This window comes from Oxyura jamaicensis, chromosome 2 (genome assembly GCF_011077185.1).
Source record: "Oxyura jamaicensis isolate SHBP4307 breed ruddy duck chromosome 2, BPBGC_Ojam_1.0, whole genome shotgun sequence".
NCBI classification, from domain to species: Eukaryota; Metazoa; Chordata; class Aves; order Anseriformes; family Anatidae; genus Oxyura; species Oxyura jamaicensis.
This window is the reverse complement of record NC_048894.1, coordinates 69,293,439-69,319,076: the sequence shown is the minus strand read 5'-3', so window position 1 is coordinate 69,319,076 and position 25,638 is coordinate 69,293,439. Positions and strand designations below refer to the sequence as shown.

Here is a 25,638-nt window from a genome sequence, read left to right as displayed (position 1 = left end):
ACCTTTGTCTGTGTGAAGAGTATATGCTGAGCAGAAGCATGGGCACATAAATTCTCAACTACCACTGCAGGCTTCCAAACTAAAATTTTCTTGGCTCCAAGTAACTTGGCACCACATTACTTAGCCTCAAAAAACACCTGTTTATAATACTCAAGCTTATCTTTCAAAGACAGCATTATGCAGAGATCAAATGTTCACAAACACGTTCCTCCTTGTTCACCCTCACATCCTCTTGTGTTAGAGTGACTCTCACAACACACATTAAGATCCTGTGCTGTCCACCTGAGATGACAGAGTGGTAGACTCACAGGGTGTTCCTGTTCAGTTGGGAGACTCCTTTTCAGGGAAAGGAACGTATAGTTTGAAAACATTCTCCTTTTCAAACTCCAAAAGAGGAAAGTGGAAGGCCTTACCTATATGTTTGATGTACTAAATAGGGAACATGGTGGAGAAGTCTGAACCTGAACAGCTTTGCCTGCAAGGCAACATTAGTTGTGGATGTAATACATACTCCATGGACTGATAGGAGTTAGTAGACCAAAAAGAAAACAACTCTACACTGATGACAGCTGTGGCAGTAAAGAGGCATTTTAGGGGATTTGGGGTTGGATTTTTGCTAATTTAGTTTACTCATATGCAGAGCTGGCTTAAGCTATGCTAGACTGAGAACCCAGTATCCTATGCTTTGTTACTAATGCCTTAATTGAGCAGTTCTGCTCAAAACACATGCTGGTTTGAATGACGGCGTTTGCCAGAGTGTACATTCATCAGTACTGCTCTAATAGTTGGTTGCGATCGCTAGGTACCACAAATAATACCATTTTATAGCAAGAGAATTTAAGGTAAATCACTCCACATGTGCCATACTCAATTAAGGTTGAAAATCAAGGTAACATGGATGTTCTATGAGAAGAAATGCACAGCTTATCCTACACATTCAAATATAAGAAACTTTAACAAGAAAAACTCCAATTATTATGGGACGTTGTATATGGTCCATGAAGATCAAACAGTGTGGTGCAAGGTACAGGCAGCTGAAAATACTGTGGGGTTTTGTTTTCTTTCAGATGGCCTAGCAACTCCTATGTATGTTTTTGTTTTTAATCCAGAGAAGCAGCTGGAAACCTTAAACAGCTACAAGGTATCACCAAGTTCACCCAACAGTTTGGACGGAGCAGACTTGTCCTCCATTGACGCCATGATGTCAGCAGTAATGAATGTGGGGAAGATAGCTGAAAATGGCGGGAACTCTCAAAATGTTAAATCCCCCTCCAAGTCTCCTGCACCAAATCGGATTGGCAGGAGGAATCAGGTATGTAAGCCCAAGTACAGGGGATGAAGGGAAGTTAAACAGCTGCATGGGAAGTGATAAAATGTAATTATGTTTTGTTGATGGTTTTGTCTGTTTTTCCCTCAATGGGTATGCCTTGCCTCTGCCATTGCCCCTATATGGATGTTTTCTGGTGTCCCTCCATAATTTAACTTTAGAAAACTGGGGATGGAAGGGGTCCACTGGCTTGGATTCACATGTAAAACATTGGAGCACACACTCCCACATCATGCAATGGGCAAGCTGATGTACCAGATGACAACAGCAGAGGCAAAGCCAAAATTGCCACATTTTCCCTGCCACATCTGTTACCAGGCTCTTGCGTTTGCCTGATTTGTTGGGAGACCATTTTGTTCCATTAACCTAGGAGAAAAGAAGTAGCTGGAACTGAGCTTGCTCAGAGAGGGAGCAGAGTGGTATGGCAGGGGGCTGTGGGGCTTGGCTCAGCTGTTGTGGGGGTCGCTTCATGTAGTGTGTGATTGCTCCAGGGGAAGATCCAAGTGATTTAAGGTTAAAGGTGATGCTGGAATGAAACATCCATCGGGGTGCTCAGTTCACACAATTGTACTGTAAGGTGCCCTTACTTCATTGTTAATGAAAGTATGAAGAGCTATTGCAGAATACTTTGTATAAATCTTAGGGAGCAAATATATGTAGTTTTTATCTTTTTTTTCCATTTACCAGTTGATGGCATCAGTTGATAGCAATATTGATCTAGAGAAGTGAAAGGAGACAGTTAAAGCTGTGATTGTTGATACCCATATTTCTCTCCTGCTGCATCAAGCCCTGCCAATGAAGGTGCTGCAGAACAGCAAGAAATACCCCAAATCCCTTTGCGCATTTGACTTCAAAGCTTGTGGCAAAGCATGGAAAATTTGTAAATGAATCAAGATGTAACAGGGACCAGAAAGGTTGAGAAGCATGACTCATGTGATGTTCCTATAGTAGTTTATTAATAGCTTGCAAAATAGCTGCCCAGTTGACAGACTTATGACTTGTCTTGATTTTTTTTTTGTTGTTTAAAAGCTGTTAATAGTAAATGAACATGGGAATTCTTAAATGAAGAGCCTGGGCAGTGTACTGGCAACTGTATTTGTGGGGTCGTACTGTCTAGCACCTGGCTTTGAGGTTTATTTGCAGTGTTCCCAGCTAAGGGCTGCCATGGTTCCTTGATTTCATCATGTGAAGTAAGGCACTGGAGTTCAGACAAGTCTCAGTGGCGATGCTATTACACAGCTGTCTGCTGGTACACCATGTGGTTTGGCTTCAGGGAAGTTTATTAGCATTGGTGACCTTTATTCCACCTGATATTTCGATGGGCATCGAATCAAAGGAAGCTCGAGAGTAAATGTGACAGGATTAAGAGGGATTCTTACAGTGTAAAAATAAATAAATACATTGAAAACATAGTAAATAGCCTGTTTGTTTTTAGGCTCAAAGATTGTTATTGCCAGAGGGGCAAATGGCTACATTACTGAGAAAATAGAAGTGTGATGTGAAATATTAAGTGGGTATCAATCTGTTTAGCAACATCTAATACAGTGGATTTCCATTTTCAGAGTAGCAGAATGAAAGCACTGAATTGTTTCAGTGTGTAACAGCACACAGATCTCTGATTCTGATCAGAATGTGCCCCTTATTATAATTGCAAGGATAATAACAGCTAGTTTTCTGGGTCTGACTGCTGTTTCCCATGAGTTGGCAGTGAAACATTTTGCCCTGAACCTTTGTCCCAAGTCGATGGTTCTCTTTATAATGCTGACTTTATCTTGGCTCTAGTCTACCCATAGCCTAATAAACGTGTTCTCACATCAACCTGCATCCATTTGAGCTTCTCATTCGCTATGCTCTTGAAAAGAAAAGATGGGACAAAGGTGTTTCCTGAGCCAGAGAAAACCCTAATGCACAAATCTTGAAGCATTTGCCATCAGCTGAATGCAGAGCATTCCTGCCAGGTTGACTAACTTGAGAGTAACTAACAAATTAGCTGCTAATTTAATCTTTTAGTTCAGGAAGTGTGTTTTCACCAGCCTGGCTCTAGTGAAGTAGCCAAGTGCCATGTTTTACACTTGTGAGCAGGGTGCTTTTACAATAGGGATGCTAATGTTTTTTGGTCTGGATTGAGTCAGTCAACAGCAGTCCTGTTGTAGCTACCCTTGATTTGCTTGAGCTGTGTTACGGTATGCAGCATGTACCCTGTGTGACCACTGGAGAAAGTTTGGGTTTTAGTTAATAATAAACCCCAGATTCAATACTAATCAGCTCTGGCAGAGCTATAGTGTGTTTCTGATCTTTGCTTCAAGGTGAACCATTAATTACTCTATCTTCTGTTAATTTGCTGATTCAAAGAGCAGGCAGTCTAGAAAGCAGGCTCTGAAACAATTAATTGCATCATGTAGAACTGTATCACCCATTTAGAAGGGTGGCAAAATAAAGTAGTAGGTTGATAATTTCACAGAAATACCCTGGGGATTAAACACCATCTAAACTGTCAGCACAGCTGCAGGGATTTTCCTCGCAGCACAGTGTGTTTGTTCTCTGTCCTGAGCCAACTTTAACAGGGTTGCAGTATAATTGGAGCCGAACATTACTCCACAGACCGGTTGCATATAGTAAAATTAAAGTTGTATAAGTAGGATGGAATGCATGTGTGTGAATTATATGTTTGTGTATAAAAATGTGTGTGTGGGCCACTGGGATAATGCATTTTAATTTTCTTGGTGTGCTCAGACTTCATAATGGCAGCCTTTCTTGCTTGCTTTCTAATGTTTTTTGAGTAATAGTGCAATAGGCTTTGGCCCGTGTGCACGGCCTGCAGTGATTAACTTCAGGATGGAGAGCCCTGAAAAACATTTGGAAAATTATCTACAGGAGAAACAATACGGGGGAATGGGAGAGCCTAACTGCTGTGGTCCTGGTGCTTCCAGAAGTGAGGTTTGAAGTTTTGTTTGAGTCAAAATGAGAAAGTAGCTCTTCATTCACATCCACGTCACTGAAGTTAACAGAAAAGTATCATGGACCCTACATTTGAAAACATGTTAGATTTTAGCAGATTCTGTAGATTTTAGTTAGATTTCTCTATAGATTTTTTCCCCAAATGATGTGGAAAGCAACAATGCTTTATTAAGTTGAGACTTAAAAAAACCTTTATCATTGTGTCAGCATCTTTCCACCCCAAATGCCAGAGGGTTTGTCAGAGGAGCTTGAGTGTTCATTCTCAGTGTTCCCCACAAATGCTTGTGTCTGACAATCCAGAAACAGTCCTTTCTCAGTTGATGACTTTCAGGACAGCGATAGGGAATAAGAGTTGTTCAGAGGGAGAGGAAATGGATAGATAGTCACTTCAACTCCCTCTCATTTCTGACTGAAAAACTGCTTATGTTTGGTGGTGGGTTTTTTTGGTTGTTTTGTTTTGTTTAGGCTTGTTTTTACTAATGATACCTACAGTGGCCAGCAAAGAGATTCAGTAGAATGCTTCCTTTTAGCATAAATACTGTTGTTTCTCATCGGTCACGCAGAGATGGTTTTTTGGTACTCTCATCACCAGAAGTTGAGGTAACAGGCAGTGGATCTCTCTAGCTGGTAAAGATGTGCATTATTCTACAGAAAACAAAGATTTAACTCAGTGGCAGACCTTCTTGCTTTGAGTCATACAGGCTTGAGTGCAGAAGCCTCATCTGGGCTTGTTAGCGAGGTGGTGAAAATGCCCATATGTTACTCAGTAGTCATCCTTGCGGACAATTCAGGCAAATGCCTTTGGTTCCTGTGTGAGTGCCATTTCATCCTTGGCTGAAAGAGTGGTGGTTTTACTCAGTGTCTCAAGGGCATACTTAAATCAGGCTGAGCTCTCTGGGTCGGCTGCACTGTTTGTACTCGTGGTTTGACCATGCTAACTCTTGATTCTCACCTGGGTGGAGAAAAGCTGGGTTCATAATGTGTTCTTTTTGAGTCACGTACACTCCTGCGTTGTCACCTCTTTCTCGCTATGATCTCATCAGATCTTGCAAGCTTAAGAAGGGTTGGGCCTGGCCGGTGTTGCCTGGATGGGATGCTTCCAGGAGAAACACAGGATGCTCAGGGAAATGGTGCTGGTGATTCAGTAAATGCCGCTCTTCCTTCTGAGTCAGACGAGGAGCAGAAAGCACAGCCCTGAGAAAAGGGCACTGGGATAGAGCCCTGCCACTGAGATGGGGTGGAAAACCCAAAATCCTGAAGACGTGTGCTTATTAAAGATCTTTTGTAAGATTAGTGGTGTTTGCCCGCATAATCTGGCAGGTTTCCAGGCTGGGTAATTACTTTCTGCTCACCTAAATTCCTCCTGGCAGTTTGAGCTGGTCACAATAATTGCCTTCACTTCCTGTCCTAAACTGCTACTGCCGAGTATCAGTGTGCTGTTAAAACAGCTGCTGTACTTCTGTGGTAGCTGAAATGGCTCCTATTTATAAATTCAGAAGTTTCTGAAACTTCCCTGAGGGATCTATCAGGATGATAAATGCACACATACAAGTTGTTCTGTTAGCAGTAGCCTTTTGTACTTAGGATGGCTTCTATTTTTCCATCCCAAGCAGTAACAGCTTTCCAGTTCTTTTATATTGATACTCCTGATTTTTTTGTTCACAGGAAACAAAAGAAGAGAAGTCTTCCTATACCTGTCCTCTGTGTGAAAAGATTTGCACTACACAGCACCAGCTAACTATGCACATTCGTCAGGTACACAAAGTACAAGTTTGATTCTTTATTAATTGTGTCTGGTTTGCCAGTATGCATTTGCAATGGTGAAGAACAGTTCTGTGTACAAATCAGAAATGCTTCATTATAACTTTTTTGCAATCGGTTTGCTTTTATTTAAACCCTCCCCTGGTATTGCTTTAAAACAACAACAACAACAACAACAAAAACAACGGGGTAATTCTCCTCCCTTCCTCCCCTTCCTCTCCCCACCCCCCGAGTGGCTCAAACAAGGATGTGTGTCCTGTTCTGCATAGCTTAAGGTATCCTAAGGATCCGGAAAACCACTTCCATCATGAAGCATAAGTCCTGTTTTGTTATCCTGTTTGAATACAGTTCCCTTTACTGTTCATGCAAATTAAGAAGCAGGAAGACACAATTTTAAAATCATCTCAGCATTGAAGAGCCTCTCTGTCCTTTACCATAGTACAGCAATTTTGGGAGGCAGAATTAAAAATACACTTTACAAATATATGATACTTTTTTTTTTTTTTTTTTTTCCTGTCAGCTACAGGCTGCCTCCTGCTCCTCTTGAAATGTATATGCATTTTATAAGGAGCTTTGGCCTTTTCTGTCAGAAAGTTCTACTTTGGTTGTTAAGTTGTTAAGTTGTGAGTTCACCCTTGTGACTCCACTACATAACTACTTCAGTTTTCCCTTCTGTACTGTAACTGTTACTTATTTTTTCCTAATTCTCTGCTTTGTTGTTGTTTTCTCATTTGTTTGTTTTTGTTGTTGTTGTGTTTTTTTTTTTGTTGTTTGTTTTTTTTTGCTATGTGAGGAAAAAATATATCTGAATGCAAGTAACAGAGTGGTACATATAGCACAGGTAGCTAATAGCCATGTTTTGCCCTGTAATGCGTTCTTATGGCCATAGGAGCCTGCATGTGAATTCAGAAGCAGCTTCCTTCTGTTTTCTTACTTCTCAGTTACTTCAAAATTATTATCTTTATAGAGTATTAAATGTTAAGTGTCTTCTGCCATAAAGTTCATAATTACATCCTCTTTCTGTTTTCCCCCTTACCACTCACCCAAATCACTGCATAAGTTAAGGTATCCCAAGGTACCATTTGTCTGATGGGTTGTTGCTGGATCCCTTTCTATACCCCTCTGCTGCACACCCAGGGGAAAAGTGGTGGGCACTTCAGGCTGCACAAAGCAATTACCCGTGCTGGTGCATTAAGGAGTTAAAAGTGAAGTGTGAGGGTGGAGTTGAGGGGGGAGTGCTCAGGAAAAGAGAAGTTTATATGGGGCACACCTTGATATAATGTATTGTGTTAAGTGGCTCTTCAAAGCTGCTTTTAAGATGTTTGTAAATCTCTCTGGTATTTTACTGGCACTTTAGAAGGGGCATTCAATGAAAAAAAATCATTGCTTTCTCTAGCATAACACTGACACTGGAGGAACAGACCATTCCTGCAGCATCTGTGGAAAGTCTCTGAGCTCAGCGAGCTCCCTTGATCGCCACATGCTGGTGCACTCAGGTGAAAGGCCTTATAAATGTTCAGTATGTGGACAGTCCTTCACCACCAATGGAAACATGCACAGGTGAGTGCTGATTGTGACCCAGGAGTTTGGAAAGCATTACGAGATAGGGGGCTGGTTTTATTTCTGTGGAAGGACTTTGAAGCTGACTAAAGATCCTTACTTGGGCAGAAAATACGGACTCTGGTATTGAATACGGAGTTACACACATGCGCGCTCTACAGCTACTAGGATGCTTATGTTGTGGGAGGACACCAGGATTGAGACAGGTCTCCTAGCTCTCTTCACATAGTACTGAGTTGTTGTGGATATCCAGAAGTATTTTGGTTTTATTATTATTATTTTGACAAATGGGATGGATTTTTTTTGAAGGATAAAAATATATAGCCAAGTTGTAAAGGAGCTTCTGATTTTTTAACTTCAGTGTAGCAGATGCAAATGGTTGTACTGGGACATCTTTGGTGTTGGAGGATGTTAAGAAGTGAGGTATCCAAGTGCCATCATGAAGATGTCTCTTTAGTATAATAGATCTTGGTTTTTAGATACACGAATCAGTACTTACTTGCACTGTAGACAACTTACTGCACTGTAGATATGGGAAATTCTCTGTAACCAGAGTTATCAAACATGTTTCATATAGTTTCTTTAGTAAGGATAAAGCAATATGTACAGTTATGAAGTGGGGAAACTGAATGTTAAATCATAAGTATGTTCCTTCCCCTCTCTCATCCCCCAATTCAGTATTCATTTATTTGCATGGGTGGAGCACCTCAGAGCTGATTAACAGTTTGTGAATTCCCACATAGCTTTAGTCCCCATATCAAAGAGTTTACAACCTACAAAGAAATTGTAAAACAGGTGGGGGAAAGGAACATAGCTTATAAGCAAAATGACAAGAGCCATGGTTACGGACTGGTTTTGTGTGGGAGGGAAGATAACTTGTTTCCTTGATTATTACCAATCATTTTCCAAGCAATATGCTTGGAAAGGGTGGAATGAAAGGCGTGATTTCAGTGACAATAGAAGAGATAACATACTCCTGAACAAAGAAAGCAGTACCTGCTTGGAGCTCTACCTTCTCTATATCTTATTGAACAGTTTAAACAGTCACTTAAAAATGGAGGAGAAATGAGAGTGTATGCGGTTTTGTAACTCTGTATTTGTTTAACTTGTACTTGATCAGAATTGGGGAGAGAAATGTAAAATGGGAAGGGGAAGACATAAAGATGCTCAGAGGAGATAGTGGCCTTGGGCACTGAATAAATCACGTCTGACTCATCTGACCAGGAGGCAGAGATGTTGCGAGCCACATGTTTCCCAGACTGGGTCATTGCTCCATGTGCCATGAGGAAGGCAGGGCGGTTTCTGAGTTGCAGCTGATGCCACTTTTGGCATCAAGAGGGTGAATTCCAGCACCAGGAACCTTGTGTTGTTGGACACCGTTGTGTCCTGTTCCTCAACCCAGGCTGCTTGCTGCTTGCATGTTTTGTTTAGTTTTTTTCTCCCTAGGCATCTGCTCATCCTCTCCCAGAAACTGGAAAGAGAGGCTTCCTGTGGCACTTTACTCCAGGCCTATCAGATGTTGATGTAATACCCTTTGCTTATTGGGGTTTCCCTGTATAACAACCCTTATCATTTTCTAAGCAGTTCGTCAGAGTTGCCAGGCTGACTGACTTGCCCAAAAGAAGTAACCATAGATCAGAACCTTCTAATGAGAAGATTGTTCAATTAAAATTTTTCCTGTTAATGAGACGCTACATGAAGTTTCCAGGATGGAGCACAGTGTTTACTACCCACACTAAGAAGGACCTGAGTTCATGCAAGGAAAAGATTCCTGTTAAAAGTTCTTTGACAGGTGTTGGTTCCTGTCTGCTCTGTAAAATTCCTTCTTGTGTAGGCCGACTTTGCAGCAGCGTGCTGGGATACTGCAGAAAGCTCACTGACACTGCAGCAAGTGGCCCCAGACCTGGGACAGGCAAGATCCTGAGCCTACCTAAAGAGGGTAGTTTTGCAAAAGCAGGGCAATGGTTGGCAGGACAGCACCAAAACAATCTTTTTTTCAACGAATAACCATTTCTTGATGCTGTAATACACTGTAAAAGTGAATCCTGATGCCGAGGTGGAAAATATGAATGTGCAAGTAGGCAGATGAGAATAAATACCAAGTGAAATGATATTTGTTATATGGTACTATGACATGCTCACAAGGAAGATTTTGCCCACCAGGTACTTCCTTCAGAAACAGGTATTTCTAGTCTAAGATGGTCCGAAATAAATTCTTCTGTAGGCACCGCAAACCTAGCATCAGGTCCCATGGCCTGCCAGTGCTGTGGATGAATGCCATTCGCATCACATTCAAAACTGCTTCTGCCTCAGGATCCGGGGGCAAGGACCTGCTTTCCCAGTCCTTGTGTGCAATACCTGCAGGTCTTGCTTGTGGTGGTACTACGTCTGTTCTTCTGTGCCAGATGGGTGGTAACACCAGTCCACCTTTCTCTGCTCCTGCACACAGTTGCTTTATTGTTTTCTGGTTTTGTGCTAGAGTGTCTAAGCAGTGACAGATGGGTGCCCAAACCAGCAAAGAACAAGATTCCTAATGTGCCTCCGGTAGCCAGGGTTGCAATCCCTGTGGAGCATCACACAAAATGTGGGGTCAGAGGGAGAAATCATGGGTTTAGCAGAAAGGTGTGAATGTTCTGCTAAAGAATCAGCATGGCTCATGGAGGTCCTGAAGGAGTCTTCCCATGTGTTGCTGTATTTACACCAAATATGCTCAGTGCACAGGGCAGGACCAAGGGAGAAGTTAGTCTTCTGGGATCTGAATGGGGGGGGAGAAGATGTATGCACATACTGCTTACATTCTTTCTCCATCTGTGCCTTGTTCTGGCTCTTACTTCACTGCCTATGCTTTTTTTTTTGAATCAAGACTTTTTTTTAAAAGACCTTTTAGGGTTAAAAGCCCAATGAAATAGTTTTGTCAAGAGCAATGTTGTACTGTAGGAGTGTTTATTACTGTTCTGATAGAGGATGAAATTTGTGATCCACTTTTTTACCTCCTAGCAGCCAGATCATTAGACATTCGGTAGAGAAGAGGAGGGAGGGAGACAAGTTCCAGTTGGTTTTCAGGGTTAGAAAATGTGTTCTTACACTCTCGGGTGCCTATCATCTCCATGGAAAGTAATTTTTCTCCTCCCTCCCTTTGATAAGGAAAAAAAAAAAAAAAAAAAAAAGAGCTCTAATTTGGTGTTTTTTTTTGCATGATGGCAAAACTTGGTTGCAGTACCCAAACTTTTTGGCAAGTGGGAGCACAATTTTCTGCCTGGCTCTCCTCCGGGTTAGTCTAGCTGTGCTGGGGTGTTGCTTGTACCCTTTACCTGTTAAACTGATGCTGCCCTTCCTGACTCCCACAATACAAGCAAACACTTCATTTGTAAATGAGTCAGAGCCTCTCACATAAGGTCCAGTTCCTTTTTGTTGTGCTCCTTGGCTCCTTGTCAACATGTCAAGTTGAATGGGCACAGCAAATGGAGGGGTGGAGAAGGAAGGCTCTCTTGTGCAGCACCATTCAGAAAAAGAGGTTAAAACCTGCTTCCTTTTCTGACCAGAGTGACTCTTGGTCAGGATTTTCAACAAGGAACTGTGAGCCCAGGGCATCCCCAAAAACTCTCCTGAAGCTGCCAGACTGCTCAGGAGTGGCCTCAGCCTCCTGTGGGGACAGTTGCAGTTGGAGAGAGCAGAGGTCTCTGGAGAGTGCTCAGTGGCTAGAGTGAAGAGCTAATTTTCTCATTCTTCAGAAGGTGCTGTCAACCTAATGGCCTCTGTATCAGTGTCCAGGCTCCTGTTAGAGGGGGGTTGTTGCAGTCTGCTGTGGTAACTGGGAAACCTGTCTGTGCCTGGGATCCCTATCAGGAACATGAATTGCTCAGGAGGAGGAGAGCTGGAGACAGTGCTGCCTTTTTCTTTTTGAGCAGTTCCAGAAGGAGCAAGCCTTGTAGTATAAGGGACCAGGACTGATGTGGGGTTTGAGGAGCTTGTATTGTCGTGATTTGTAGAAATTCAGAAGAATTAGTTAGATCATAGTAATTTTGAGTTCAAAATTCCTGTAACTGGAATGGAACTGTGATGATCAGTACATAAGAAAAACTGTAATACAGCACATGGTAATCCTTCAACTTCTGTGCTAGAGACACAGGCACTGTGGCTTTATCTCGGTTGCAGTAAATTAAAGTTGAATACTCTCAGATCTCCAGCAGAAGCATAAACTTTATGGAAAGAAGGTGTGTGCATATAAGTTTTCTGTGGCTCTGAAATGGCTGGGTGTTTCTGAAGAAGTGTCTAAAATCAATAGATTGCAATTACTAAAGGCTTGCCATCTGTAGCTCTCTTGGGGGTTTATCTATGAATAGTGAGGAGCCCTTTTGGGTCTAGACTCTGCCACCAAATAGGAAGTTGCAAGCCTCTTCTTCCATCTCCCCCACTACGTCTCCCCAAAATGTAGACAGAGGAGTTAGTCTGCTGCTGATGGTTTTGATGGTGGTGTTGATTTGTGAGCTTTAGCAAGGGATCTTAAGGTAGAGAAAAGAGTTTGCTTGACTTACTGTGCTGCATTCCAGTAGAACGTGCATCAGACTTCAGTGGGAAGAGTGATGCCTCCACTTGCTCCAGAAGGGTTTCCTTCGGGGTAGGAGACTTTGCCAACAGCTCCTTTTCCATTTCTGTAGCTAAGGATGGTCTGTACCTATCACTTTAAAATCACATTTTCATCCCTGCCAAAGACATGTTCTGCATGCAACTTGGAAATGTTAATAGAACATAAATGCCAGACAGGAGGCGAGAAATGACCTTTCTGCCAGTTTCCAGTGGGTAGCTATTAAACGCTCTGTGGCAAGTTTGAAAAGAGTTAAGGGATAACATATATATTTCAACCACAACTTCCCCCATTCGGTAAACTAAGCTGCAGTGTCTACGGCTGGTGTTCGCCATGCTGTCTGTAAGTGTGATAATGTAAACTAACTGAAGCGTTGTGTATGAAACCAGAATGTTACAGGTACTGTCCTTTTCTCCCCTTCCACTCCTTGCCCTCTGCCTGGAAAAAATTCTTCATAAAGGCTTTTAGTTACATCCTACTTAAGAACTCATGGGCTGTTTATGTACTATCTCAGGGATAGGTCTCAAAGTTTGGGGATTTTTTTTTTTTTTGGCACATGCAAAACACCACATGCAACAACCACATGCAGAAGTCTTTGAAACTCAAATTGGAAGATCTGGATTGCAGAAGCTATGCTTTGAAGCATGCTTACAAAGGGTCCTATCAAAGAAGGTATTTCTTCTTTTAATTAAGAAGGCACTTTCATTCTCAATCTTATTCTCAGTGTTAGATAATTTTCCCAAACTTATTTTTTTTTAACGTGCTTAGAGAGACAAACAGCTGTTTTTGTTATCAGTGCATGGTACTGTTCTGCTATTCAAATTTTTTAAATGATGCTTCGTGCGTATGTATATGTTGCTGAATGTAGGTTTTTTGAGAAAGACAGAAAATACATGTGCTGGAGGGGAACCTGTGAATTTTGTTGTTTTAGCCAGCCACCTTCACTGGCAAATGAAGAGCGTACACTTAGTGAAGGCTGTAACTTACTGTTTGGATGATGAGCATTGGATCCCCATAAAGGCACAGGGATTGAGATGCATATGCTTCAATGATTTTCCAGCTCTCTTTAACATGGATCTGTGTTTTATGGGCAGGCACGCATACAGGCTGCCTGTGACTTCTCAAACATCCAATACGCAGATTGTCTTCAAGATCTGGCTAAATCCATCCTCTCCCTGCGTTCCACCTGTGAATTTATCCTATGTTATTTATGGCACTGGCCCGCTTCCAGTAAGTTGTGTGTGCTTTGTAGGGTGCAGTGCAGTAACAATGCCCAGCCTCGAAGTACAAATAGGATCTCTGCAGTCTAGCACATGCATGCAGTCTGGCATTTGCTTAAGATGGGAATTTTTGGAGGCAGAACATAGCTAAAAAGGCATGATGAGCTGTTTTTGTTATTTTTTGGGGGGGGTGAGACGAGGAGATAACAGGAGGGGAGTTGCGGAAGGGGAGAAGAACTGTCTTGTTACAACATTGTTTGGTTTATGGTGGTTTGCAAAGATGGCCAAGTGGAAATTTGGTATCAAATTTTGGGTAGCTTTGGAAGATTGAACACGTAAGATTTTTAAACAAAAAACAAGTACCCAAAGAACTTGCCACACTGAAAATGACTGACACTTTGCGTGTGTGAAAAGGCCATCGATTACTGTCACGCACAACAGAAATGTCTCTTTGGTCATCTCCTGAGGAGCTTTTATTAACATGCTCTTAAATATGAAGAAGCAGGATGCATACAGGCTTTCAGATGCATTCCTTATATGTGGGGAGTGATTTAACCACTGTCACAGATAAGCTTCAGCAAATACAAGTGCCCTAATTCTTGAGCGGGGATAACTAACACAAAGGGCTAATTTCTGCTTCTAGTAATTGATAACTGTAGCTGTAGGAGACAAGTGAGATGTGATACCTGTTCTGGTTTTCTTTGTGGTTAAAAAATGTTCCTTATGTTTTCACTAATACATTTTGTAAATAAAGGTGTGGAAATAGATGGAGAGAAATGTTTTTGGTCTCTCCTGTCAGCAGACATGTCCAGAGTAAACGTTTGGTACCCTGCTGGGACCTCCATGTTAAAAAAAGAAAGAATGAAAAGGTCACGACTTTTCAACAGCAGTGTATAGCAGAAAGAGTCTGTTTCTCTGTGTCTTTGATAAGAGTTGGAGGAACAAAGTATTTTTAATAGTACCAGGCAGAAACTTTTGTCTGTCTCACTGCCGCTGAGTAGGTTGGTCATCTTTGTAAAGACTTTACATAAACTGTTATTTAATTCACATGATACATAAAGAGGATGCTCAAAAAAAAACTACCATGGATATCTTCAGCTGTAAGTGACCCTAAAGGAGCTCTCATGTCGCAGTACCACTGTGAGCCCTTGGAGCTGTAAGGAGATGCCATGATTTCAGATGTGTTGAGCACTGCTTGCAGCCTTGGACAGTATCCCCTTCAGTTATCATTAAAGAACAGCAAAGGAAGTTAACACAAAAACACTAATGCTAAGATCTGATTAGAATCAAGCGAAGCAAGGAAGTGCAGAGTTAAGATTTATATGCTGACCTTAATTAGCTCCATTGTTCTTGAGAACCAAAGCGTACACAATGAGGAACATTATACTTGCATCTCCACAGCTCTTCGGTACCTAAACATAAGAAACACTTCCGTGAGCTTTTCAGCCCCAGATTGTGTGTGTGTGTGTGTGTGTCCTTTAATTAATACCTAAATCTGAGCTTGTACCTTGTAAGGTTGTGGGTTTTTATGGCTTGGTTTTCTGCAGGCAAAGAGGCGCTCTGCCCTCTGTGGTCACTTCAGGTTTTGGGTATGAATCGTGCCGAGGGGAAGGTGGTCCAACATCGCTGGGTAATACCACCCTCCTCACAGGCAGTAACATAAATCTCCGTGTAACAGAGTGTATTCAGCATAGCTTAGTGCTGCTTTGTTACCAGTGTCACAGCTCAAATGAGCACAAGCCACTTGACAGATTAGACGCTAGTCGCAGAGCACATGGCTGCGGTGACCTTGATCTTTCCACATATGTACCCTTTCAGGAACATCTCCTCCTCTAAAGGTTTAGTATTCTTGGGGATGTTACCTCCCATTCTCACCTTGGAAGAGCCACAAAATAAATAGAAGCTTTAACTTTACAAGCACTAGAAAATCCAGGTGATCTTTGCAGCCAGTTGAGGGGCTGTTAGTCCTTTGCCATAAGCCCGGCATTGTAGCAAGCCTTGTGGATATGTTGGCTCTCAAGGTTAACAAGCAGCGTGTCCGGATGGCATTCTGGTTTGTCTTCTAGGTCTGTACTTCAGTTTGGGCAATTCTGTGTAGGAAATGCTGGTTGCTGGGAAAGTTTGTATGTTAGGGAAATCTTTGCTTAGCCTGTTGTGCGTGCATGTCAGAAATGCTTGCCTTGCTGCTCTAATGAGCGCGTGTTGAATGTTGTCTGAAGAGACTCCTGGGCCAGCTACCAAAGAGAAGGAGGAAAAAGTCTATCTCAAACTGCATTTGTGGTTGCTGTTGTTCCACCTTTAATGTATCTTCCAGCTTTACCTTTTCTCCCCCCAGTATCTAACCTGCTCAACCTGTTCTAGTTCAGCATGCTGCAACCAGCACACTGCAGTATGTGCCCCCTCTCGGGGTCAGCGGGTTTATTTTGCCTTTCTCTTTTCTCCCCTTTGAAAATAAGCCGTTCATTCACTGGGGCCTTTCACTCATGTTTTTGAGCTGTGAAGTTCACCTGCATGATGCACAGCTTCAGGAAAAAATAAAAAATAAAAAGGTCTGCAAAGCAGTGGCAGCACGGTGCAGCTGGTGAATACCACACAGAGTGCAAGCACTGCTTTCTCTTCCTTGAGGGCATCAGTAGGTGTGCTGACTTTGTCAGGCTGCTCTCTTAGCTGAAGTTTTCTGAACAGTCTCAGTGATTTTTCAGTAATTCCTCGCAGCCAGCTCTCCAGTGCTTTGTGTGGAAAGATGTAGTAAAGGAGACATGGTGTGCAACTTCTGTGTGGGCCCCACATCCTAAACAGCCCATGTTCTGCTGCAGTTTCTGCTGATTCCTGTAAAGTAGCACAAGTTGTGCAGGGACTTCAGTTTCCATCTACTCTGCTGGACTAAAGCAGAGCCGTGGAATGAGACGAGAAGCCTTTTCCTGGTGCTGTGTGTGAGATCACCGCTGGTGAGGAAGGAGGACCACATGTTCAGGAACAGGAGAGGAAATGGGCTGAACACGTGAAGCCGGGCCTGCTAGGATGCCGTCTGCAGTGCTGGCAGAAGTTTGCACAACTTGTGTGTGTAGCGATAACCCTTACTTCCTTGCCCCTCGAGTTACTTGGTGACTGCTGATATCAGGGTTATGTGGAGACCCTGTGTTAACGAAGATGTGCTTGTTATCTGGCGCAGCTTCCTTGTTTGCAGGCCTGCGTGTGGGGGGAGGTACTGGGCTCCATCTGCGCAGCATCCCCAGCATTGCTGTGGCCCTGTGGCCGTCTATTTTTTCCTCCTTGAGCTGTGTGACGCAGCAAGTTGTTCTCTGCTCTGTGCCATCAGGATTGCTCAACAGTGGAGTGTGACAGGGCAGCAACTGCACGAGGGCTCTGCCTGGTGCTGGGAAGTAGCTGAGGCTTATGTTTGCTTGTTTGTTAAAAGGGTGCGGTTTTGGGGGAGGCAGGACGTACCTGGGACTTCTTCAGCCTTGCTTGCTGTTACAGATAAGACCTTCTGACATCCCTTCTCTAATTTTTTCTCTCTGATTTTTTTCCCTGATGCTAAAATTTAAAACAGCTTCAGTTGTCCTTACCATCTAGTCACACTTGTTTTACTGTGAAGTTTAAAATCAATTCTGAATTTACTGACAAGGCTTTTATACCATGATAACTAAAGGAAGTGCCTGAAAACCACAAATTTCCAAAAAGATGAAAGAAAACAGCAGTTCAGAATGTCCCAGGCCAGGTTTTTGGTACACTTTTAAAAGCCTTATTCCTGCTTAGTTTTACTGTTGTTAATAAACTTTTGTCTCCAAGCTTAAAGAAGCATGGGGGCCGCAGAGGGATCTTATTTAATACTTATTAAAGAGTTTCTTACGGCTTAGAAGTCTCCATGCAGTATTTGGCAATGTTAATTTAGGTCTACTCTGAATTTAATGCAGACTGCAGGCAGGCAGTTTGGTGAAGTGATACTGGGAAGCTCAGACTGTATTTCTCACCTCTTTTGCCCTCCCTTCTGCAAGGTTTGATGCAGATGGCAAGTGAATGCTTTCTTTTGCTGCCTTTTGGTGAGCTTTGCTTTGGAGGCATGTTTTGAATCACTTCCCTGTCACAGCATCATCAGACAAATATTTGTCTCCCTTTTTTTCCTTTGAGGTGTTCTGACAACACTTCGGGTAGAGAGAACAGGAGTGACTTTGAGCCAAGCTGGGAATGCAGTTGTATCAATCTCAGCCTGTTACAACTTGCTGATTCTGCGTCTCAAGTAGTTGCTTAAATATCTGTGAATACAGCATAATTATTCAGAAATGGTACCTCCCCCCCACTTTTTGGATTTGTAGATCAGTATCTTTCCTCTCAGTCATGCTTGCAACTTGTCTTTATTCACAGGAAAGCAAAAATTTTATTCTAGGATAAAAATACAAAATGCTTTGTGTGCATGTACGTATATCATATGTCCTTAGGTGTCACGTACTGGCAGCTACATGGCACTGTTAACTTTGCAGGCTGTCCTGGTAGCGCTGGAAGGGGTTTCTAGTCTGTCATTTGAACCCAATCACAGGTGGCTTTTGCCACCATGGTGCTCCAAGGTAGTCTAGGCAGATCTAAATAATAACGCTCATGTCACCCGAATGGTGCTGCCTGCCACCCCGCTGTAAGGCTGGTTTTGCTTTGCCTCATGTCACAGGGAGAAGGACAGGCCCAGCAGCCCACACTGGGCTTGGAGGGGCACTGGGGGCACGTCTGTGTGGCACCACGTGGCTGCAGACACACTACCAAAGTGAGTCAGTGCTTCCCAACCTGGTCCTCCCGGGACCTGTCCGCCCCACCTGGACTTTTCAATGGAATCACCTGCATTGCCATGGCTCTCAGCAGCTGAGCCCTGGAGATTGCTGGCTGTTCCCTTCGCCACAGTTAGCATCCGTCACTGGCTAAGACTAGGCTGTTCGGTGGGGCTTGAAATATGTTTTGAGATTATTGTAAGAAAATATTTCCCAAGTAGTTGAGTTTTTCATGTTGTCATGCCTCTCAATTTGCTGTGAAGTGTGCTTGTGTGGCTTAGGGCTTTTGGGATCATTTTTGTAATTTTGAGGATAAAAGTAGCAAAGGAGCCAAGGAGAAGAAAAATAGAAACTCATCCAAGTGCAGGTCAGGTCTGATTTGCAAAATTACCTGCATCTTTCTGGTTCCTGTGATTACAACTGGCAAGGGCTGAGTGAATTGCTCTCTTAAGTGGCTGCTGTTTGTAATTAGCACTGGAAATACATTGTCGATACAGATTCTGTACATGTTTTAACGAACAAACAACTGACTAAACTCTTTAACCCAAGGGTATAATGTTACTGTACTTTTGACTTAAGTTCCAGTCATATTCACGAGACACTAAGGAGAGGGTTAGCAGAAGTGTATTAAGTGATTGCTCCAAAAAATGCTGCTGCTTCACTTTCTGTTTGTTTAAGATTCATTTCCCATGCATGTCAAATAGCAGAAGCTTTGAAGAGTAGTCCCCTGTGTTTTGCTACATTTCTGGACCATTTGGGCTGAAGTAAGTTTTGTTAAGCAGAACAAAGCAACAGTGACAAAGCTGACAAGACATAGAAATTTCTCAGAGGAGACATTAGCAGTGTAATTTTGAAGGCTGCCTTCTCTTACTCTCTGAGACTTTTTTCATTTTGTGGACTCCAAAGAACATCATGGTCAAATTTTCATCCGTTGTGCACACTTCCCGCGCTCTTGTTGGTCCTGATATGGTGACACAAAGTTGAAACTTAGATAAAGCAAATGTTTGTTTGTTTGTTTGTTTTTAAACATAAATAGTTGCTCATACATTGAATGTTAAGTGTGCTCTTTACTGCAGATTACTGAAAATATATATTTCTTGATTCTTCAGAAATTTTACTGTTATTTGAAAATAGTAGTGTAAGTGAAAAGTCTCAGGGAAGAAAACAGTGGAAGAAGTAAAGCAATTGTATCAACCAAATTATGCTTAGGGAATATGACCAGCTCAGTCCTTCCCAGACTAGCTTAGTGAACTTGAGGAACTCTTTACTTTGGGAAAAAAAAATAATAATACATTAGTATATTTTCAATAAGGTAAAGCCTAAAAAGCATTATTTTTTATTTTCATTCTCTGAGTGGTTGGATGTGTCTTTAGATAAGTATCAGATATGTGAGAATCATCCCCTAGATTTTGATTTCAGACTGCTCAGAAATCACAAGGGAGATGAGGAACAGCAATGTGCAATTCAGTAGAGTATAGAGTACATCTAGTGGTAAAATGGAGAAACTTAGAATAATATGTGGGATATGAAGCCAGAACCTGAACTTGATACTGTCAGATGATCTCTCTGGACTGATAATGCCCAGATTCATTGGCCTCCCCACTGTGTTTTCACAGAAGTGGAGATGTGAGGGAGGAGGAGAGTGTTTATACATGCACTGGATCCTGCACTCAAGAATTAATCTTGATTTAGATGCTGGGACTTTCCCAACCGGGCCCCAGTGAAATTGCTTGCTGCTCCCCCTCTGGACATGCTGCTCCTTCTAATCAGACCTACCTGGCATAAACCTCTTGACTGAAAGCCAGCAGTGCTTGTGCTGCCATGGTTATAAGGGAGAGGCTCTAACCCTGGACCCTGCTCAGAGGCTGTAGATCCACCCTTTTGTTCCACACCTTCCTTTCGCCTGGGCCTCTGGGGCAGGCATGCCCTTTTTCAGGGCTGTGGAGCACATCAGCAGCCACAGAAACCTGGGGCGCAGGGATGGTGCGGTTTTGCTCCCCAGAGACAGAGATGAGGGATTCCCACACAAGCTGAGGCAGAGGGATGCTTCCTCCCCAAGAGCCAAAGTGGTGCTGCTCGGGTTATCTGCATGCAAAGCAGGAGCTCCTGGTTTTGTTCATAATTCAGTGGGACCTGGAGCTGGGAGCAGCTGTGTTGTGCAGTTGCCTCTTTCAGGATGCTTTGACTCCTGGTTCTAGCCTTGAGCCAGCCAGTCAAAACCTTCCCACGTTCTGGTTTTGGCACTGAAGCTGTGGGCTGCCCTGTTTCGAGACCTCCAGAAAGCTTTTATGATCAACATGCAAATCCCCTCTGCATTAAGAAAATGCAGCAACCCTTTTTGGAGATGCAGTAAAGATGGGGATGTGACCAATAGAAACTGCCTATCAGTTCAGTAGGGCACATGCTTTTTTCCCCCCCCCCCGTGAGTCACCTCCCTTAGGCACTGATCCAACACCATCCAAGGAGAGAAAAAGGAGTAAGGCACTTGAGTTCTGCATTTGTTTGTTTTCACAAAAGTCTCTTCTTCAGTGAAAAGCAGTTAAGTATTCACTTGCCACTGTTCTGGTCCAGTATTCACCCTTCTGAAATCATGCTCTGCACTGTGCTGTTGGGACAAAAATTTACTGCCTTGCCCTTTTTTTTTTTTTTTTTTTTTTTTTTTAATAAAAAAGAACAGAAGTGAGGGGAATTCTTGTGCACTATCATCTTGGTCATTCTGTTCACGTGATGCTTGAGGGAAGAGGAAAGCTGTGGCACAAGAGGGGAAGTGGAAGGTGATTCTCCCAGGGAGGATGGAATTTTTCAGCTGCAGTAAAGCAGTTGAAAAATGTGATTTTGTTGTGAGGGCCGACTGGCACACAGTCATAGCACAGTTGGATCCTCTTGGCTCACCTGTGAAATTCTTTTTGTGAGGGGGAGGAAAGAGATTATGAGGAGAGCATTTTCACGTACAGCTGTGCTGTGAAAAGCAGAACGTGTAGTAAGTTATCTGCATTTTTTGCATAGCAATTCTTAAACATTAAGAGTTCAGTTCAGAGGTGGATCAGACCTTGTTTGGAAAATACTTAATTTCCTCTTGCCATTTCAGGATTATTCTTTGCAAATTCTTCTGGCTCTGTGTCTGGACTCATTCTAAATAGAGTTCTACCACTTACTCGGAGAGTTTAATCAAAGCCAAATAGCACATAGTGCTCAGAATCCTCACTGGTATTAAGCACAGATTTTTGTCTCCTTCATTTCATCTTGTGCATCATAATTGCATTTTAGTGTTGCACCCTCAGAACTTGTCCAAGTGTGTGTGACCTACCTGCATGCTGGAGAGACTGATAACCACCGCATGAAGTGCAGTTTTCAGGACTCTGCACCATCCTGAGCTTGTCTGCTGCTTGTGGGCTGCCCTGTAGGATGGCTCAGAGCTACAGAGCTCATTGATTTAAATTAGAAAAAAAAGCAAAGTTCCCTCAGCCATGGCTCTTCTGAGCCGAGGTAGTGGACACTTCAGAGATGCTGGCAAGTGTTACTATAAGCTGGTTCTGTGGCTGAACATGAGCATTTCCGTTCATGTCCTTATTTTGCCCTTCTTTTTTTTTTCTCACTTAAAGTGTTGAGTGTTTATCTTCATTTTTTAGAATTTATGAATGTCATATCATTTTCCTTTGTCATTGTAGATGCTGAAAGCCAGGCTGACTTATGAGCCAGGCTTTCGTGTTCAAAGTATGCCAGTGTTGTCAGGCCAAAATATGTTGTTATAGTCACAATGGGAAAATAACTTCTAAGCACAGCTTTGTTCCTGTTCTCCTGGTGTCTTGGCAGGCTAAACAGTGAGGTCGAGCATTTTCAGTGTTACATGTAAGATCTAATCAAGGCAAACTCTTTTAAAGGAGAATAATTCAACACTTCCCCCTCCCCCCCCCCTTTAGTTATCGTTAGGAAACTTTTAAAGTAAAAGAAGCCTTGGTGAAGGGAACATTTAACTTTAAAAGAAAGTCTGTGGATGTGGATGTGACTTGGCATCTGCTGCAGTTCAACCTAAGTTGGGTGATAAATGTTTTCTTGAGGCAGAATGACATCCATGTTGCAAGGTAAAAGAGAGAGATGAAGATCGTGTCTATCCTTTGTACTGCTCAGCTTTATCTTCACGCTTATCTTGGGTTGTAGCTCTAGTAATCTTTTTCCTCTCCACCCTTGACTCGATGTAGTGAAACTTGCTTAACCTGTCAAAGGAATAAACCTGCTTGTTGTAATGCGGACAGGTTGCAACTCTCCTTGAGAGCTCTGGAACGTGCTGCTTTGGTTTCAGATTTTTCTTTTTCCTTAATGATTGGATGCAGAGAGCTATCACAGTGTCTGTGATATTTGACCTACACAGTAAAAGTCAAAGGTGCAGTCAGGGTGTCTTCCTGTTTATAGCTCAATAGCTCAGGCTGCTTCCTTTCAAATATGCAAACCTAAAACATGAAGGGATTACCACATTCCCTGCTGGGGGTATGGATTCTGCTCTTGCTTTTCGGGCATGGCAAAAGCATGCATGGGAATGCAGGAGAACTGCAGGCTGGGGACAGCTGGTGACTTCAACACCAGGTGTAGTAGCAAAGCCCTGTCACTGCAGTGCTGCACCCACATTAACAAGCCCTGCCTTATTAGCATGCATTATATTGCAAACACAGCTGGACTGCTTTTGGGACTTGCAGGAGCTGGGATATTAGTATGGATTGTGTCAAGCCAGGCAGAGGTGCCAGGCTGGACTGGCACTCACCTGGACGTCTCCACAGTTTCTCCTGTTGGTACACTGTGGATGTACCATTGCACCCCTCTCACGTAGGAGCAGCTCTGTTGAAACAGGCAGAGTTAAGAAGATGGATGAACAGCAGGGAAAATAGCTTAGCCCTAAGGAAGCTGTTTTGCATGGGCAGCTACTAAACAGGAGTTCTGTATACTTGGTACTGACGGAAAAGAGACTTGAAAAGAAAATAGAAACAAAAAGTCCCACACTTTATGTATAGCAGCTTGTTGTTATTTGTTTTCTGAGTGAATGTGATTTAGCTCGACTGCTTTCACTCTCTACCTCTCTGAAAAGTTACTGGCCAAGTAATACTAGCTAGGTGTCAGCCAGGCTGCCAGAAGGGTGAGCATGCAGCCCAGGTGTCTGTTTGGCTGGCTGGCTCTATCTGGGGGGACAGACAACACGTGCAAAAGGGAGATCTCATCAAAACCAGAAAGAACTCTTTACCAAAAAGAGAAAAAAAAGAGAAAAAAAACGACCTTCTGCATTTTGCTGTGCCTCTGGATGTGTCCTGTGTTTTTGGCTGGTTGTTCCCAGTTGCTTTTCAGGCTTATCTGCAACCACTGTGGGCAGCTCTTGCTACCCAGCCTGCTGGACACATCTGCACACAGATACTCTCTTCTTCTGGAGCCTCCCACAGTGTGACCAACATATGTCAACAGCACCCATCCCCTGGTTATGTGATCGGTGAGGGCTACAAGGGGACTCAGTTTGGTCCACCAAAAGGCTGGGAGGCGAAAGCTGGCAGCAGCTGACCAGCCATTTTAATCTTGCAGGGGTTCTGATACATCTGGGGCTTTTGAATGCTGGCTGTTCCTAAAAAACACCCTCAGAAGCCCGGGTGTAGTTTGAGACAGTAATTTAGTTGGCTTTATCTAAACGTTCACAGATTGTGAAAGGAAACAAATAAAAAGCATTGTGCTGGGAGACAGTCATCCCAGCAGCTTCTGCCCGTGGGTCAGTTTGGTCCAGTGTGTTATCTTGCAGCATCACGCCCTTGGCATTCAAAACTAAAATTGATTTTATGTCATAACACCCAAGCAGTTATGAGGACATATGAGACTTGTCTCGATTACAACATTCTCTCATGTTTGAACATGATAGCGTGCAGTCAAGTGAAATGGCACCGTCCTGAGCTGAGTTGGTGGTGTGACTTCTGAAGGAGTGTGCCCAAATGCCATTAACATTGTCTCCCTTGTGCTGCTTTGAAGTCAGTCATACAGACAAAGGACACCTCTCTCCTACACTCCTATTTCTAACTATTAGAAGTGAGAATTTCCATTGCATGTAGGAAGGTAGGAGCCTAAGTTAGATTATTTTTGAAAGCACTTGAGTACAGAAAATTTAAGGCTGAAGGCCCTACATCTGTTTTTTAAAAAAGTACTAGTTAAGCTTTGAGTACTCCGAAGAAGAAATGCGGGAGTAATACCTGTCATCTAACCAGGCGGGAGTATCTTCCTGGGGTTGCAAACACAGCAGACTGTGGGGCAAGTGGGTCAGGTGTACAGATACTTGTGAGATTCCTTCCTGAGCCACTTTCTCCCTCAGGTTTATACACAGCATCAGAGAACCCAAGAAATACAGTAGGTGTCTCTCGGTCAGTCTGCTGGGGTTTGGAGACCCATCCTGCAGCAGCAGTACTTCTCACCTGGGAGAAGTATGGGTGGGCTTTGTGGAACCTTTTTTTCCCTTTTTCAGTGCCTCTGTGACAAGAAATAGTCATTGTCCTGGGGACAGGGGCTTGTGAACACATTTTGGCAAGACTGAATTTTGCAAGCCATACCTGCTGCAGCTAAGCAGCGTTAGCAGGTATATCCTGACTTCACATTTGCAGCTGAAATTTGATTTCTGGGTGTGCCAGTATTCTGTCTTAAGGCTGAGAAGGAAACAGGAGTGCATTTAAGTGTCGTTCTGACTTTGGCACATACCGATGAATTTTGGGGTATGGTCTGAAGCAGTACAAGGAGAGCCAGCTGAAGACAGGGCACTTCTTTTGCGTTGAGAAAAGCGGATGCTAAGCTGCAGGCTTTTACTTGCTTGACCACCACCAGACTGTGGCCAGATGTGTGGATCACTGAGTGGCTTTGGGCAGAAGCAGGGCCTCACGGGTGATGGGGGATAGATGTGGTGCTCCTGGGGCCAGGCGGTATCGGGATGAGAGCCATCCTGTGAGCTGGAACATGGGGACTGATGCTGGGCTCTGTGCCCACCACCCCGCATGCTCAGAGGCACTGTAAAGAGCCTGAATCGTGCTGAATCGTGCCCCAGCTGCCTTTCAGAAGCTCAGTGCAGTTCATGGGATCTCTGCCGCGATCCTTTAAAGACAAACCTTGGAAGATTGTTGGCACTAAAATTTACGTGGACTTCCCGTCCCGACTATTTGCCCTCTGACAGTGTCGTCTTCCCCCTCCTGCTCAGGCACATGAAGATTCACGAGAAGGATCCAAACAGCACAGCGAGCACAACTCCCCCGTCTCCGCTGAAGCGCAGGCGATTGTCTTCGAAACGGAAACTTAGTCAAGATGCTGAGATGGACAGAGAGGAGAGGACACCTGCAAAAAAGGTTCTTTACCGGGCATGCAGTGAAAGGCTTTCCTGGCTGCCTCCCAAACTTCCAGCTGCTGTGTTCATGCTGTCAGCATGGGAATAGTTAAATTTGGTCTTTGTTACAGCCCTACATTATAAGA

The 25,638-nt window shown here is 43.3% G+C and overlaps 1 protein-coding gene across 3 annotated transcripts in view; it reads left to right on the top strand.

Moving 5' to 3' along the window:
* The window catches only part of RREB1 (ras responsive element binding protein 1), an 81,738-nt gene that overhangs the window by 15,396 nt on the left and 40,704 nt on the right, over window positions 1-25,638 (top strand). For 2 of the 3 annotated variants that reach the window (XM_035319416.1, XM_035319418.1), the window contains exons 3-6: window positions 1,110-1,312; window positions 5,951-6,040; window positions 7,443-7,606; window positions 25,370-25,526. In XM_035319416.1, coding sequence (XP_035175307.1) covers window positions 1,110-1,312; window positions 5,951-6,040; window positions 7,443-7,606; window positions 25,370-25,526 — 614 coding nt within the window. The remainder of the gene's footprint in view (window positions 1-1,109; window positions 1,313-5,950; window positions 6,041-7,442; window positions 7,607-25,369; window positions 25,527-25,638) is intronic. The other variant, XM_035319417.1, reaches the window with a different exon arrangement.